Source organism: Mustelus asterias, chromosome 17, assembly GCF_964213995.1.
Source record: "Mustelus asterias chromosome 17, sMusAst1.hap1.1, whole genome shotgun sequence".
NCBI lineage: Eukaryota > Metazoa > Chordata > Chondrichthyes > Carcharhiniformes > Triakidae > Mustelus > Mustelus asterias.
Window position 1 is genome coordinate 79,288,522 of NC_135817.1, and position 16,124 is coordinate 79,304,645.

Sequence of the window (16,124 nt, forward strand, 5' to 3'; positions counted from 1 at the left end):
AGCAGCTTGATGTAACTGAACCAGAAGACCATAAGGCGTAGAGGCAGAAGTGAATGATTTGGCCCATCGAGACTGCTCTGCCATTCAATGAGATCATGACTGATCTGAAATGATAATCCTCCACTCCACTTTCCTCCCATATCCCCATAACCCTCGATTCCCTTACTGATTAAAAATCTGTCTACCTCAGCCTTAAACATACTTAACGAGCCAGCCTCTACACCCCTCTGTGGTAATAAATTCCACAGATTCACTACCCTCTGAGAGAAAAAAATTATCCTCATCTCTGTCTTAAATGGGCAACCCCTTACTCTGAGATTAGGCCCTCTGGTTCTAAACTCTCTCACAAGGGGAAATGCACTCTCAACCCTGTCAACCCTCCCTGAGAATCTTATATGTCTCGGTAAGGTCACCTCTCATTCTTCTGAACTTCAATGAGTACAGACCCAACCTATTCATCCTCTTCACATCAGAAAATCCCTCCATACCTGGGATCAACCGAGTGAACCTTCTCTGGACAACCACCAATGTCAATATATATTTCTTCAGGTAAGGGGACCAAAGCTGTTTATAGTATTCCAAGTGTGAATGCGTGGGATTCCTGAAGCGTCATGCCAGGCTACTGTAGAAAACACTTAAGTGTCAACCACATTGCTGTGGAGCTGGACGCACATGTAAGCAAAAGCTTTCTCAGCAGCACCTTCCAAACCCTTGGACCACTACCATCTAGAAGGACAAGAGCAGCAGATGCCTGGGAACAGCACCACCTGGAGATGCACTCCAGAATACTCACCATCCTGACTTGGAAATATATTGCAGTTGTCACTCGATCACAATTTTGGAACCCGTTTCCGAACAGCCCTGTTTGGTGTACCTACACCACAGGGACAGCAGCAGTCCAAGAAGGCAGCTCACCACCATCTTCTCAAGGGCAGTTAGGGATGGGCAATAAAGGCTGGCCTAGCCAGCGATGACCATATCACTTGAACAATTAAAACAAACTAGGCTTTACAGATTCCTTCCCTCAAGGACATCAGTTGGGTTTATGCTAATCTAACAGCATTATCATCATTTTTACTGATGGCACACATTTTATTTCCAGAGTTTGAATTCCCAAGCGGGATGTAACCTCCAGATTGCTACTGGTCAAAACATGTTAACAAATCTCCTGAATGTGACCCTGCACCTGTTGGCATGATACATAATTCAGAAAATTCATCAATAAACCATCAAAACCAGTCCCTTATTTTAGACAATGAAAAATCTGTTCTTGACTGTTCGTCTCCTGGGATAGCTGTGTCAGTCATTTGGCTTTGGCAATTCACAGCCAGAATCTGGTGATCCACTGCCACCTGGTGGACAATAAACTTAATTTTTTCATTTAACCTCTAACTGCAGCCCAGTTGAATAACAGACACATACATACCCAGGAGTGAGTTCCAAGCTAAATTGAAGTCGAAGGGTTCCAATGGTTTACATATGTATTAATGAATGCCTGAGAGTCACTTACAGGTTGAATATAATCAAAGGTTACAGATGGTTTATATATAAAATAATGGGTGCCCAGGGATGAGTTCCATTCTGGAATCTAATTCAGGGTCCAGGTGCTTCATTCATAGAATAATTGATATCTGGGAATGAGATACAGGCTGGAATCCAAAGTTTAAATAGGCTTACATTAACACAGCAATTAAGTTACCGTGAAAATCCCCGAGTCGCCTGTTCGGGTACACTGAGGGAGAATTTAGCACGGCCAATGCACCAAACCAGCACATCTTTTGGACTGTGGGAGGAAACCAGAGCACCCGGAGGAAACCCACGCAGACACAGGGAAAATGTGCAGACTCCGCACAGACAGTGACCCAAGCCAGGAATCGAACCCGGGTCCCTGGCACAGTGAGGCAGCAGTGCTAACCACTGTGCCACTGTGCTGCCCCTTACCATGCCACCCCTAATGCATAATAAGACATTCAGGTGATTTATATTTAAGATAACTCACGACAACGAGTGAGTTACAGGCTGGTATCTAATTCCGGACTTGATGGTTTAATAAACCCACAAATGCTTCAGTAAAATTATGAGTGGGTTTGAAAGACCCACATGTTGCATTATGAGAACTTTTGTCCTCTGAGCATCAACAGGCTCACGAACTCACTCATAATGTTGCTGTGGGGTTATGATATTATATGTGGTTCACTAGTAAAAGTATCGACAAAGAATTAGCAGCAGATAATTGGTAGGCTGGGGGTGCTAAAAGAGAGAAGAATTTCTCCCTTCACATGTAAAAACTGTTCAATTGGCGCCATCTGGTGGCAAATTGCCTGCATTAAATAAAGTTACAAAGGAATTTTCAGTTGCAAATATGCAATCAGGTCTCCAACGTCTAAAGGGCTGCACACCTAACAAATTCCTTTTGAAGTGCATTGACTTATTATGTAGGTTAAAAGCATTGAGTTAAATTCTGAGGTTGTCAAAGGGGTGGGTGCCAGCACTGGCCATTAATGGAAATTTTCCAAACTGAAGATCTATTTGTAGCCTGGAGAAAATGGGTAGATGCAGAATGAAGTTGCCTCTACTCTGTCCCAACATTATTTCCCCAATGCCAAGTCTTGGAAGAATCCCATCTACTGCACCACTGTTACAATTTCCCCTTTCCCCCACTAGCTCATCTCTGCTGTCCGGAAGGATGTGGCGGCATTGGAGGCAGTTCAGAGGAGGTTCACCAGATTGATTCCAGGGATGAAAGGGCTGTTGCACAGGAGTGGTTAGATAGCTTGGGCTTGTACTCGCTGGAGTTCAGAAGAATGAGAGGGATCTGATTGAGGGATATAGAATGCTAAAGGGGATTGATAAGGTGGACGTTGAACAGATGTTCCCCCTTGTGGGACTGTCTAGAACAAAAGGTCAAAGATATAGGCCGAAATTCTCCTGTCCTGCCCGCCATGGGAATTTTGGCAGGTGGAGCGGAGGGCGGGTTGGTGGTGGTTGGGGGGGGGGGGGGGGGGGGGAGGCGGTGGTGGCTGACCATGCAAAGATCCATTGACCTTGGGTGGGATACTCCGGTTTTGTAGCGAGCGCAAGCCAGAGAATCCCACCCATAGAGTGAGAGGAGGTAGATTCAAAACTGGGATGAGGAGAAACGACTTCTCTCAGTGGGTTGTGAGTCTGTGCAACTCACTGCCCCAGAGTGCAGTGGAGGCAGAATCAATCAACAGATTCTAGGAAGAGATAGATATGTTTCTGATGAAAAGTGGGACAAAGGGCTATGGGGAGCAGACAGGAATGTGGAGTTGAGACGAGGATAAGATCAGCCATGATCATGTTAAATGGCGGAGCAGGCTCGAAGGGCAGAATTGCCTACTCCCACTCCTAATTCCTATGTTCCTGCTTTTGAGTAAGATCAGAAATTCAGAAAATCCCAAGCAATCTTCAGCAAACGATCTGCTGCGGAGTAAACGAAATACAACCATTTTTCTGTAGGCACCGAGAAGCAAGATGCCGAAATGCTCTTAACATTGTAAAACTTCAAGGTCCTGCCTGTCTCAGCCTCCAGCTCACATCTCTATATTAGGTAAATATAGGCACTGAGTGAGAACTCTGGCTTTCAACTGATAGGTGAAAGCAGCTGCCAGATCTAACCTGCTTGCTTACACTGGAGACATCAAATAGTTTGGGTTTCTGTTTATTGACCTGTAATTGCCCAGCCGCACGTCATCCAAACGGCACAGGTTGAGTGAAAAATGACACAGGTTGCTGAGAGTTAAGGAATATGGTACAAGTTGGGATTAAAAATGTGGTTCAGAGTCGCCATCTGCAGTTGGTTTTGTTCCACTGTAAGTTCTCTTTGCAGTTCACACTTGGGAGCACTGTGAAAGATAACATGCAAGAGGTGCCTTAACTGCTTTCTTTCATGTAACATTACGTATACAGAAATAGGCATTGAATGAGTGGAAAAGTTAATTTGAAAGAACTTTAAACGTGTAATATTTGGCATTTTTTTTTACTTTTCATTATTTCACTTATCTCGTTACGACAGTTGATCGATTAACACTAAATGAATCCTTCAACAGCTAGCATTTACAATGGGAGGGAATATTAAAATTAAGTTGCAGTGTCCAGGTTCGAGGGTGGGGCCACTCACTAATGCAAACCTTTTCAAACTGTCTGTTGTAATTGAAACGGCTCCAGATGTGTTTTTTTAAAGCTGAGGTGTGGCGGGTGTGGGAGGACTGGGATGATGCAGCTCGAACACATTCTCGTTACAAGTTGTGCACGCTGTGGTGTTGCCGGGGGGGGGGGGGGGGCTCAAGTCCGCGTGCACTCGGTTAATCAAACAGCGCAGGAGCAAGCAACTGGCTCCAGCTTGATCTGTGCTGAAGAAGTAACATAAAGTTGTGAAAAGCAGTCCAAAGTGGCTGGAAGAGGCAGGCATTAATTCCGAGATTCACACGAAACATGCATTTGTTAGTAAATATGGTACCGAGTAAAATTTAGACTCGAAGTGGGTTTCATCATATCCATCCTAATACTGTGTAGACATTATTAACTGATTCTTAATAAAATGTATTTTTATTTAATGGTGTTTTTTCATTAATAAACTTGTTGAAAGATATTTTAGAAAGGGAGAGTTCCACAAGGACACAAAGCTTGTCTATTGAACCCAGGTTTGTGTTCGGATATTTAATTGCTCCCGTTGTTATCACAGTGATACAGTATACATTGATTCTGGCTGCGTCAACCCGGCTGGCACCCTCCTTCTTTAAGGTGGCGGGGGAAGAGGACGCCTCTCTAAACTGTGCATATCGCTCTAACCACGTAAAATCGAGTGGTGGCATCCATGATTGGGAAAGATATCCCCTTAAAGATTAAGAAAAATATAAAAAGAATTGATGAAAGCTGCTTAAGGGAACCCTGTTCTGTTCATTTAAGCGGCGCTTTATGGTTGCTTCATATATTATGGGGCTCTGGAGAGTTGCGTTTTATCATCTTCTCCAAACGAGTCTTCTTTTCATTTAGTTTTGTTTTTAATAAGGAAAAACTAAAATGCGCTATTTCAACTTGATAAATAACGATTTGGGTTCACTTTTGCCGAATTCGCGGCCAGATCCACCTTAAAAAGTTGAGCTCCACCCTAAAGCTCGGAACTAAACTTAAAAAAAAGGTTTCTAAAGAACTTTCTTTTTGATTCCAATCAAACTTTTTTTTACTCGGTCAGCGTCCTGTTCGGCCTGATGGGAAAGACAAAAAGAAATGTGGTGGGACAATTTGGATAAAATTGAGAATATTGTTCCGCCTCCCCTCCCCCCAGTCCTCCTGCAGCGAGAGGGAAAGTGAAATGTATCTAATCGATATAAAGAACGAGGAAAGGTTTTTCTGTTGAGTTACCCAGAATTTCAGTAGGGCAGAATTGGATTGGGAGCAAGTTTCAGTGAATGAGGGAGCTGGAAGGTTTACCGCGAAATGTGACAATTGAATCTGTGATACTTTGTGATTCGCAGAACAGGTTACAAAAGAAGCATCGGGGCGACCGAGGGAGGGAACGAAAAGGTGCAAAAGAAAATTGTTCAGTAAACTTGCTCACAGCCCCCGGGAACGGGGCAGTGGGGGTGGATCGGGAGCCCTTTTTCTGGCCTGATGGATTGAGCGGGCTAAGGGCCAGTTGGCTGATCCAACTCTGACTTACGCATCGAGCCGGGATAGGCTGCAGACTCTTTGATGTGGGAAAGGAAGGGGCCGTGGGGAGGGGGCAGCCGGCGAGTGAGCGGCGCTGGAGGGCTGTATATAAGGAGCGCTAGCAGTGCGGACTACACCACAAACCAAAGAAGCGTGAGGAAGGGGAGGGAAAAGATTTGAAAAATCAGAACAGCATTTTGGAAAGGCAACATAGTCACAATCCGACAGCAACTCCACGAGGGAGAAAAGAACTTTCACTGCAACAAAGTGGCAGAGATTGGGACTGTGATTCCCTCCGACTTTGAAACGATTTATTTCATATTCAGTTCGCTGGGGAAGGGGAAAAGGTTGCAGTAGGAATTTTTGAAGCATTAAAGTTTAAACAAGTGTCAGAAAGTTTTGCCATCGACTCGCGGGCTGCTGGAGGACTTATACTCGATCACACTTTGCAGCATGAAGATGAAGGCGGTGCTCAGGCTGGTCTTGCTGCCGCTTTTGAGCGTCCTGTCTTCCGGGCAGGCTCAGGGCGGCCACCCCGAGGAGACTCTCATCTACCCGGTGCGGCTGGACGAGAAGGGGCAGGAGGTGAAGGAAGGAGCCGGGGCTTTCCTCCGGAGGGACGCCCCGGGGAAGGTCTTCTACCGGCTCCAAGCCTTCGGGCAGCGGTTCGTCTTGGAGCTGGAGCCCGATCCGAGCTTCCTGGCCCCGGCGGTCACCTTGCAGCGGCTGGGTCGACCCCAGGCGGGCAAAGCCGGGGAGGGCGGAGAGGAAGACCCCGACCTTCGCCACTGCTTCTACGCCGGCACCGTCAACTCGCTGCCCGGCACTCTGGCGGCAGTTAGTCTCTGCGGCGGAATCCAAGGCGCTTTCGTGATCGGAGGAGCCGAGTATCATATTAAGCCGAGCAATCTGACGAGGTCAGGGGACATCCAGCCTCACTTAATCCGAAGGACAGGACCGAGATCCTCAGGCCGCCCTGGCGCTGCCAAGTGTGGGGTAAGCACCGCCCCGGGGCTTCGATTCACTTATTTTCTGCTTCTCCTTAGCTACTTCTTCAGTTCCTGTTCCCTTGTTAGCTAGCATCTTAAAGTCAGTTTCGACTCTTTTTTAAATAAATATTTTGTGGGTTATTTCTTGATAATTTTGGCCGCAGAGAGAGATGCTGGGTCTGTTTTGTTTTTGAAAAGTGACATATGACTATTGGATTCGTTCAGATGTCAGACATACTGAAGGGCAGCAGAGCTCAATAGACACGAGTCTGGCTGCAAGGGGCCCTGACAGGATGGCATCCTCTTTAGCAGAACTGCCCACTGTCTTAGATATGGAGGCTTGAGGGTCTGACTGATTGTAAATAACCATCTAATTTCACTTTTTCAATGTCTATCTAGGTGAGCGATCACGATGCAGCCCAGGCAACTGAGAGCACTGACACCCCCCAACAGTCTACTTCAGAGGCCACTCCCTCAGAACCGTCCGGGCATCAAAGAACCAAGAGATTCGTCTCATTCCCTCGCTATGTGGAGACCTTGCTGGTAGCAGACCATTCCATGGCAGAGTTCCACGGCAGCGGGCTCAAGCACTACCTCCTGACCTTAATGTCGGTGGCTGCCAAATTGTATAAACACCCGAGCATCAAAAACTCTATCAACTTGGTGGTGGTGAAGATCCTTGTTATCTACGAGAAGGAAAAGGGACCCGACGTGTCTTCTAATGCTGCCCTGACCTTGAGGAATTTCTGTACTTGGCAGAAACAGCACAACGCTGCAAGTGACCGTAATCCAGAGCACTACGACACTGCTATACTCTTCACCAGAACGGTAAGCCAAGGCTCCTGTCCAAACTAGTCGATTAGTACGCGTGTCCAAACTGTTTAATGTGTATGCACAGGGCTCTTCACAAAGCAGCTTTTGAGAATCACGTGATTTTTTAAAAAGTTCTTGAAGAGGGATGCCAGCATTTATAGTTAACCTTTTCTTCCCCTGTGATTTTGCTAAATGCTGCCCTTGTTTATTTTAATGAAGGATCTGTGTGGAGCCCAGACTTGTGATACTCTCGGGATGGCTGATGTTGGGACGATTTGTGATCCTACCCGGAGTTGCTCAGTTATTGAGGATGATGGTCTACAAGCCTCCTTCACAGCAGCTCATGAGTTGGGTAAGTGCCCACCCCTCCCCCAAATGATAAATGTTCGTAGTAATCATTGTGTAACTCACTTCACATCAACATCCACTTACTACAGCTGGGGGTTCCTGCTGTAGTTGGTGCTCATTTTGTAACTCCTGCTTAACTCTTTACCTGCATTGTCTGGGTAGAGTGGGAAAGGATGCATTCAAGCAGCTTTTTAAATCAATTGTTAATTCCTTGTTAAATATTATCTGTGTAGCAGTAAGTTTCTAATATTTGGTAACCACATGGAAAATTTGATTTATTGATTAGTTATGTTGTTATTAGTTCATGACTAAATATATTATACCGTACAGTGTTGGGGAGCACAGTCCAGTACAGTATTGTCTGAGGTACATCTGACATTAGTACAGATGCATGAGGCACATGTGGAATAGTCCAGTACCAGTACAACCAATTCCAAGTGTGTATATCATCTCATCTGAGTAACTTTTTTTCCTCTTTCTAGGCCACGTGTTTAACATGCCCCATGATGACGCACGGCAGTGCCTTCATACCATTGGTCTAACTGGGAATTCCCACATGATGGCGTCAACACTCTCCAACTTGGATAGGAATCAGCCTTGGTCTGCCTGCAGTGCTTACATGATCACTTCCTTCCTGGATAATGGACATGGTAAGAACCACATCCCTGCCTCAAATAAAGTTTATGTTTCTGGTAAACTTAATTTATTTTATTGTACAAGCTTGGCAACTGATTTGATTAAATACATAGTGACGATAATGGACAATGTATTTATAAATACATTGCATTTTGAATGAAAAGACAGTCACTTTTATAATGGACTAGTTACAAATTGTATTGCACTTTAACAATTATTAGCATAACTTTTTTTCTATTTCTAGACCAGATGATCTGGTATTAGCTATGATTAAATAAATTAGTACTTCTATCAATTTAAATCCAAAATTGGGAGTTTCTATTTTATTGTGATTGCCCATTTTTTCAAAGTATGCAAATAAGCAATGTGCTGTTTTATACTGTGCTGTTGATATCAAAAGCTAACGATCAGTTTACCTCCATTTTTAGGAGAGTGTCTGTTGGACAAGCCCCAGAAGCCACTACAGCTTCCTGGTGAACTGCCAGGGAGCACCTACAATGCAGACCGCCAGTGCCAGTTCACCTTTGGGAAAGAGTCGAGGCTTTGCCCTGATGCAGGCAACACCTGCTCATTGCTGTGGTGTACTGGAATGTCTGGTGGAATGCTCATCTGCCAAACCAAGCATTTCCCTTGGGCCGATGGTACCAGCTGCGGGGAAGGAAAATGGTGCATGGAGGGCAAGTGTGTTAACCAGACGAGCATGAAGAATTATAATGTAAGCATTGCATAAATGTATTTTCCTTTGGTTACCCCTAAATTACATACTTATCTTCAATTATTCTTATTAATTAGTGCATGTCTTCTCCGATTTGGCTGTAGAAATTACCTGTGGTGGGTGGCACGGTGGCATAGTGATTAGCACTGCTGCCTCACAGTGCCAGGGACCCGGGTTCAATTCCAGCTTCGGGTGACTGTCTGTGTGGAGTTTACACATTCTCCCCGTGCCTGCGTTGGTTTCCTCCCACAGTCCAAAGATGTGTAGGTTAGGTGGATTGGCCATGCTAAATTGCCCCTTAGTGTCAGGAGGATTAGGAGGGTAAATATGTGGGGTTACGGGGATGGGACCTGGGTGGGATTGTTATCAGTGCAAGCTTGATGGGCCAAATGGTCTCTTTCTGCATTGTGGATTCTATGAAGGGGGTTAGGAGACAGCTATTTTAACCTTACTTTAATTATGGTCCTGATACGAACAGGTGAAAGTTCACCCTCAAGCTTTTTGCTGTCATTTGCTCAGCATTTGTGCTTGCTAATGTGCCTGTCTTAAGTGAGATGAGATTTTGAGAGAACTGATCATGTCTGATGATTCTCCCTTAGGACAAGAGGGAGGACAGATTAAAAAGAGGAAATAAATAATGGGAGAAAAATAATTGGTGACTGCTTGGAGAGAATCATAGTATAATTAACTGTGTTGTTCCTGATTCTTTCATCTCTAATCTATTTATCCAATTTTTCCAGACTCCAGTGCATGGGAGTTGGGGTTCATGGGGACCCTGGGGTGAGTGTTCAAGGACATGCGGTGGAGGAGTGCAGTATTCATTTAGGCATTGTGACAGTCCAGTTCCACAGAATGGTGGAAAATACTGTGAAGGAAAGCGTGTGCAATATAAATCATGCAACATCATGGATTGCGCAGCTAACAATGGTAAGATCCATAAAATAATTTACTATAGCCAGCAATTCCAGCTGAGAGGGATTTATCCCTTTCACAGACTTGAGAAATTGAATACTTCTTTCAAATTTATCTTTTGACTTTGATGTACTACCTGAATTAGTTCAATGTATTTGATCTTCAGTTTAATGGCTTTGTTGCAGGTAAAACATTCCGTGAAGAGCAGTGTGAGATGCACAATGATCTCTCAAAGTCTACTGCCTTTGGAGGAATGCCTGCAGTTGAGTGGATTCCAAAATATGCTGGTGTCTCTCCTAAAGATCGATGCAAACTTATTTGCCGAGCAAAAGGCACAGGCTACTACTTTGTGCTCCAACCCAAGGTATGTGTTCCAATTGCTTAACAGTTTAATGGTTTTCTTCGTAGTTGGTTTGAGGGAAGGAAGCAAAAATCCATTGGGATCATGGCTTGAGCTCTTATGTTTGTGACCAATAGGAGCAAGACTTGTCATTATTACAATGGACAAAAATTCAAGAAATCTTCAAATTAAGAGTATTGTAAACATACACTCCAGATCTTTTCTATCTTTGTATTTGCCAGCCTGCAAATTGTGCTAATTTTAATGGGTTGAAAATTGCCAACTAATAGGCACATGGGCAGACAACCCACTCATGGACTGGTTCATCTGCTATAGCTACTAATTAATTATCCCTACTTATAAACTTTCTGTAATATGATGCATTATAGACACTCTCCCTTTGAAATTTACATTGATTAAAAATCAGGGAAAATACTCATGCCCAAGAACATTAATATTTTATCAAAATTATTCTAATATAAACTGCAAGTTTCTGTTTAGTGCTCCATTCCTATGCAGTGATTGTTTTACCATTGGGATACTTTTTTCTCCCAGGATTAGTAATATGTATAAACCTTTTCTTCACAGGTTGCTGATGGCACTCCATGTAGCCCAGACACCACTTCTGTCTGTGTTCAAGGACAATGTGTTAAGGCTGGTTGTGATAGAGTCATCGGTTCAAACAAGAAGTTTGATAAGTGCGGTGTATGCAAAGGCAAAGGCTCAACTTGCAAGAAGATTGCTGGTTCTCTTGATCGTTCAAAGTAAGTACGAGCTCCTTGTTTATGCTACCGATATTGGTTAAATGTAAAAGATCCAGTTAGGATTACAGTAGCATCACAAGTACTAATGTTTAACCTGTTTGTTTTAGTAATTTGATTGCCACTTTACACGCCAAGCTAAATTGGTATCTTTCATTATTTCAGAAATTTATTCCAGATACCACACTAGTTTGGATGTAGAGCATTAAACTGTTTTTAGGCAGTTCAGTAACTCGAGCAGGACAGCACCTTTTGAAATTGCCTGCCGGTGCTATGGTTGGACTGTCTAAAGAATATCTATTGTGTCAGATAGTAGACCACTAAACTCATAATCAAATAGCTAGCTTTAAATCAAGGACTTGTCGGATATTCAGACTACCTCAGCTGCCACTTTGGGGAATGTTGCTAGTCTTCACTACGCTTGTACGTTGAGAACCTCATCCAGGCAAGAGACAGGAAATGATAGCTTAATGAGCAAATCATTATGAAAACCTGTCCAATCTCTCAAACGAGGGGGCTCTTTTTGACTGGAAAAGTGACATTGGTATCATTGGACAAAGGAAAGGAAAATAAATAGCCAGACTTCTCGCTGTTGACTGCCATTCAGAGATGGCTGCTGAAAACTGTATTTGTTGTGGGTATCACATAAGTCAAGACAGGACTCTGCTTTGATGTGCTTGTGTGATTGAATAGCTTATAAACAGTCACAGATGAAAAATTACTACATGAATAAGAGTGCCCAAGGACCACGGATACCTATGATAGATACATTTTGTAGGATATAGCTTTCTGAAAACAGAGGAAGAAAGTTTGGATGTTTGGTAGCACGGAAAGGGAACATTGTTGACTGATAAGAGCTCATGCTTCAATTGCCATGCATTGAAACTGAAAGCCAACAGATTAATTTGATCATTTTTTCTTTCCATCTGTTTCAATAGACCTGGATACCAAGAGGTTGTTATCATTCCAGCAGGGGCAACCAACATTGACATAAAGCAACGTAGTCTCCGTGGCATAAGACATGATGGAAACTATCTGGCATTGAAGAAAGTTGATGGCACATACCTGCTCAATGGAGAGTACACTTTGTCAACACTAGAACAGGACATTTCATATCAAGGCACGATCTTGAGATACACTGGGTCATCAGTGTCATTAGAAAGAATTCGTAGCTTTGGTGCCCTCAAGGAGCCACTGATTGTTGAGGTACTCACAGTGGGAGACTCTTTGCGTCCAAGAATCAAATTTACATTCTTTGTGAAGAAGAACCTGCAGCATCAGCCAACTAAACTCATTCCGAAAAAAGAGTCTTTTAATGCCATCAAGGAAACAGTAGACTCTGAATGGGTAATTGGCGAATGGGGAGAGTGCTCCAAATCATGTGGCCTTGGGTGGCAGCGCAGAGCAGTTGAATGTACAGACACCTATGGGAGGCCAGCTACTGATTGCGTGAAAGAACTGAAGCCTGACGACCTCCGATTGTGTGCAGACATCCCCTGCCCACGATGGTTGTTGGGAGAATGGTCAGCCTGCTCCAAGACATGCGGGAAGGGCTTCAGGAAAAGGTCTTTGAAATGCGTCATGCGTGATGGCCAGGTGCTGCCACAGGAGCGCTGTAACATGTCAAAAAAACCAAAACATTTGATTGGGCTTTGCACCATACGGGCTTGCAGTTAAGTAACCAACATACATGAAAGACAGTTCAGATATGTTTTTTATTCAAACTAAATGCACTGAAAATAAGGGTTTCCCAATCCATTTGTCATGTGACACATGATAGTCATCTGACCCATTTTTTCCCTTTGACCATGAATGTTTGATTTAGTCATTACGGTTCAGTAGGAGGATAAAGTTTGGAAAAGGAGGAGCGGATTGGGGTGGGTGCGGGGTGGGGGTGGAATTAGGGAACTCAATGCTAGCATTGTTTATCTCTCAAGTCAGTAGTCGTGTTAGTAACTAGGTGTTTTTTTAAACTGAGAACATTCACTGTTGACAGTGAAATCAGAGGTTTTTCTCATTCTTTGGTAAGCATGTAAGACCCTAATTTACAAGGTGCTGCTGGCAAGATTAGATGTAACCTCATTTTGTTACAGATGAAAGAATACTGTCTTGCTGCAATGAGACATTCTGTGATTCTCTGAGAGGAAGCAGTCCCTGGAAATTGCAAGGAACGTTCTGTTTTAGATTATTTCTAGAATATTCTGCTGGTTCACAAGTTGTTATTGTGGGTTGAATTCTTACACCACTGGGTGTTGTTTCCTCTACAGAATAATATCTAATATTGCTATTGGTACTAAGAGGGGAAAAAAGCATCAGTCAATTGCTGTGCCTCAGATTGGAAGCTGAAGATTCCAGTTTTGCCGCTGATTGATTATGCCCTTCATCCTGTGCCCCATTTTCTTTCAAATCAGAGGAGTCTGCAATTTCATGCTCCCAGGGAATGTGGGTCAGAGAAATGTGGCCCAAACGTGCCAACTCACTGAGTCTGTGAGCTAGACTCCCATCTGGTTTTGCAGAATCATCATAGGCCCAAGATCAGTTTATTTTGCATGTGCTGACTTATCCATGACATTGCCAACTACTGCCTTAAGTCTTTGCATGTAACATGGGTATATAGTTGGCATTAGCTAGAACACTGAAAAACCATGAGGTGGGTACAGAACCTTGGAATGAGAGCTCTAAAAAAAAAAGCAAATATTTGTTTCATTCCCATTCTGTATTGAGTTAGGTCAACTGGAACACCTGTGAGGGCTCTATATTTGTTCTTGCATCTTAGGCTGGGCTGGGTATAGGGGAAGTCATCCAGAATTCCCACTCATTACTTTCCAACGATTTGTGTTGCAAATTTCATAGATATGAGGACAGGACTAGGCTCATTGTGATGTTCCCACAATTAGAATGAAAAAAGGCCACAGAGCAAAATGATGGAAAACCCTGTCTGCCAACAAGGGCCAATGCCTTTGGACAAAAAGGGTGAATTTGATTAGGGAAGGGTGGTGGGGAATGGATTTCTTGTTATAATATCCCTGCTTCAAGGCATTGTCAAATAATATCCTACGGTCCTGACACACAGGTTGATACTGTTCGTTGTTCCAGCTTCTGACAAATTCAGTCCCCACCTACCTCAGTGATGAAGGGCAAGATTTATTTTATTAAAGAGAGAAAATAAAACAGCTTAAACTATGCTATACAAAGGCTGCTATTAATACAAAGCTACAGATTTGAAATCCGCAGAGTTACATGAAGAATGTAAATATTAAACTAGCACCAAGGCCAACGAGGTGTACTTTATAAGTAAGAGTATTTAATTCCTTCTGTGAAGGACTTAGCATTTTGTACAGATTTCAAATAAACTTATTTATTTTTGTAAAGCTTTGTATAATATAATCATTAAGTTATCGCTTTTTTAAAAAGGAACAAAGAACATTTAACAAGAATAGACTATTTATACAATATAATGTGTCACTAGGAGTAATAAAAATGATTGAATTCTCAATTTCTGTGTCTTTCTTGTGTTTGCTATGTATGTTGGATAGAGATGCAAAGAATCCTGCAAAATATTCAATCTCATGAACTCAGTAGCTTTCTGATTTTAGTAGTTTAGTAATTGGACTAAAAATCCCATTACACTATTGAAAATGAGCACATACTAACAAGGAGTAGGCTGTTCAGCTGCTTGAGCCTGCCCCTCCCAGTTAATAACATCATGGCTGAACTGACTTTCCACCTACTCTTATCACCCCCTTGTTTACTAAAAATCTATTCACTTCTGCCTCAAAAATATTCAAAGACTCTGCTTCCACAACCTTTTCAGGAAGAGAGTTCCAAAGACTCATGACCCTCTGACTGAAAAGAATTCACCTCATCGTTTTAAATAGCCAACCCCTTATGTTTAAATAGGGAGATCTCCCAGTGTCTTGGCCAACATTCTTCACACAATCAAAAACAGATTAACTGGTTATTATTTGTGGAATTTTGCTAATATAAAATGGCTGCCTCGTTTGCCTATTTAACTGTCACTGAACGGTAAAGAGATTTATTGTATGAGATTCATTACCCTATCAAAGACTTATCTTACACTCTTCACCCCAGTTCTTTGAAAACCTGATGACTTTACATCATCTCCCTCTTTTCAAAACTTTCTCTAAAAACAGCAAAGGCAGGATTTTGCGGCCACGCTCGCCCCAAAACCAGAAACTCCCGCCCGAGGTCAACGGACCTTTTCATGATCGGGCCCTCACCCCACCCACCTGCTACGTTTCCTGTGGCTGGCAGGATAAGGGAAAATCCCCCCCCCCCCCCCCCCCCCCGGGTTTCTTGATTTGTCCTGTCTTCTGATTGACACCTGCCTTTGACCCTTGTAAAGTATTCTGGTACTGGAACTAGATTTTAACTGCATGTCCTTACCCCATAATTTCCCTGAGTAAACACAGTTATCAATGTGAATATGCTACCAAAAACAAAGTGAGTTCACAGCAGCAATCAAGGGCCTGAAGTAATCTCAGGGAAATGAGCCAATAAATACTTTTGTGACATGGTGAGGAGGGGTGAACTGGCTCTCCTCTATTCAACCTCCTTGTTTGGTCACAGCAAAGATTTAAGTTTATTTTTTTTCATGAGAATGTGCCTTTTCCAAATCAGAATGTGTATTTAACTATTTAAGCTGTGAGTAATAAGTACCCAATCAAAAAAGATTTTCGAGTCCAAGAAAAAGCAAATTTATTAACCATAAACTCCAAAGAAATTGTAAAAACACAATATCAAACATTTGGCAGTCATGCCATCATTTGGGCCCCACATGCTCACAGATGCGTGTATACACACACTCACACATACATACACACACACACACACACGTATCAGAAGGACAATAAAAAGGTAAAATGTACAATTAAGTAACCTTTGATCATTCTTGAAGCATAGATTTTAAACACTGC

The 16,124-nt window shown here is 43.0% G+C and overlaps 1 protein-coding gene across 1 annotated transcript; it reads left to right on the forward strand.

The window, feature by feature from the left end:
* The first annotated feature begins 4,652 nt into the window (after positions 1-4,652).
* Positions 4,653-14,681, forward strand: adamts1 (ADAM metallopeptidase with thrombospondin type 1 motif, 1). The gene is made up of 9 exons (XM_078233021.1): positions 4,653-6,669; positions 7,062-7,490; positions 7,695-7,827; positions 8,306-8,473; positions 8,888-9,174; positions 9,915-10,101; positions 10,272-10,450; positions 11,015-11,190; positions 12,126-14,681. The coding sequence occupies exons 1-9, from the start codon at positions 6,127-6,129 to the stop codon at positions 12,862-12,864; spliced, it is 2,841 nt and encodes a 946-aa protein (XP_078089147.1). The 5' UTR covers positions 4,653-6,126; the 3' UTR covers positions 12,865-14,681.
* Positions 14,682-16,124: the final 1,443 nt, after the last annotated feature.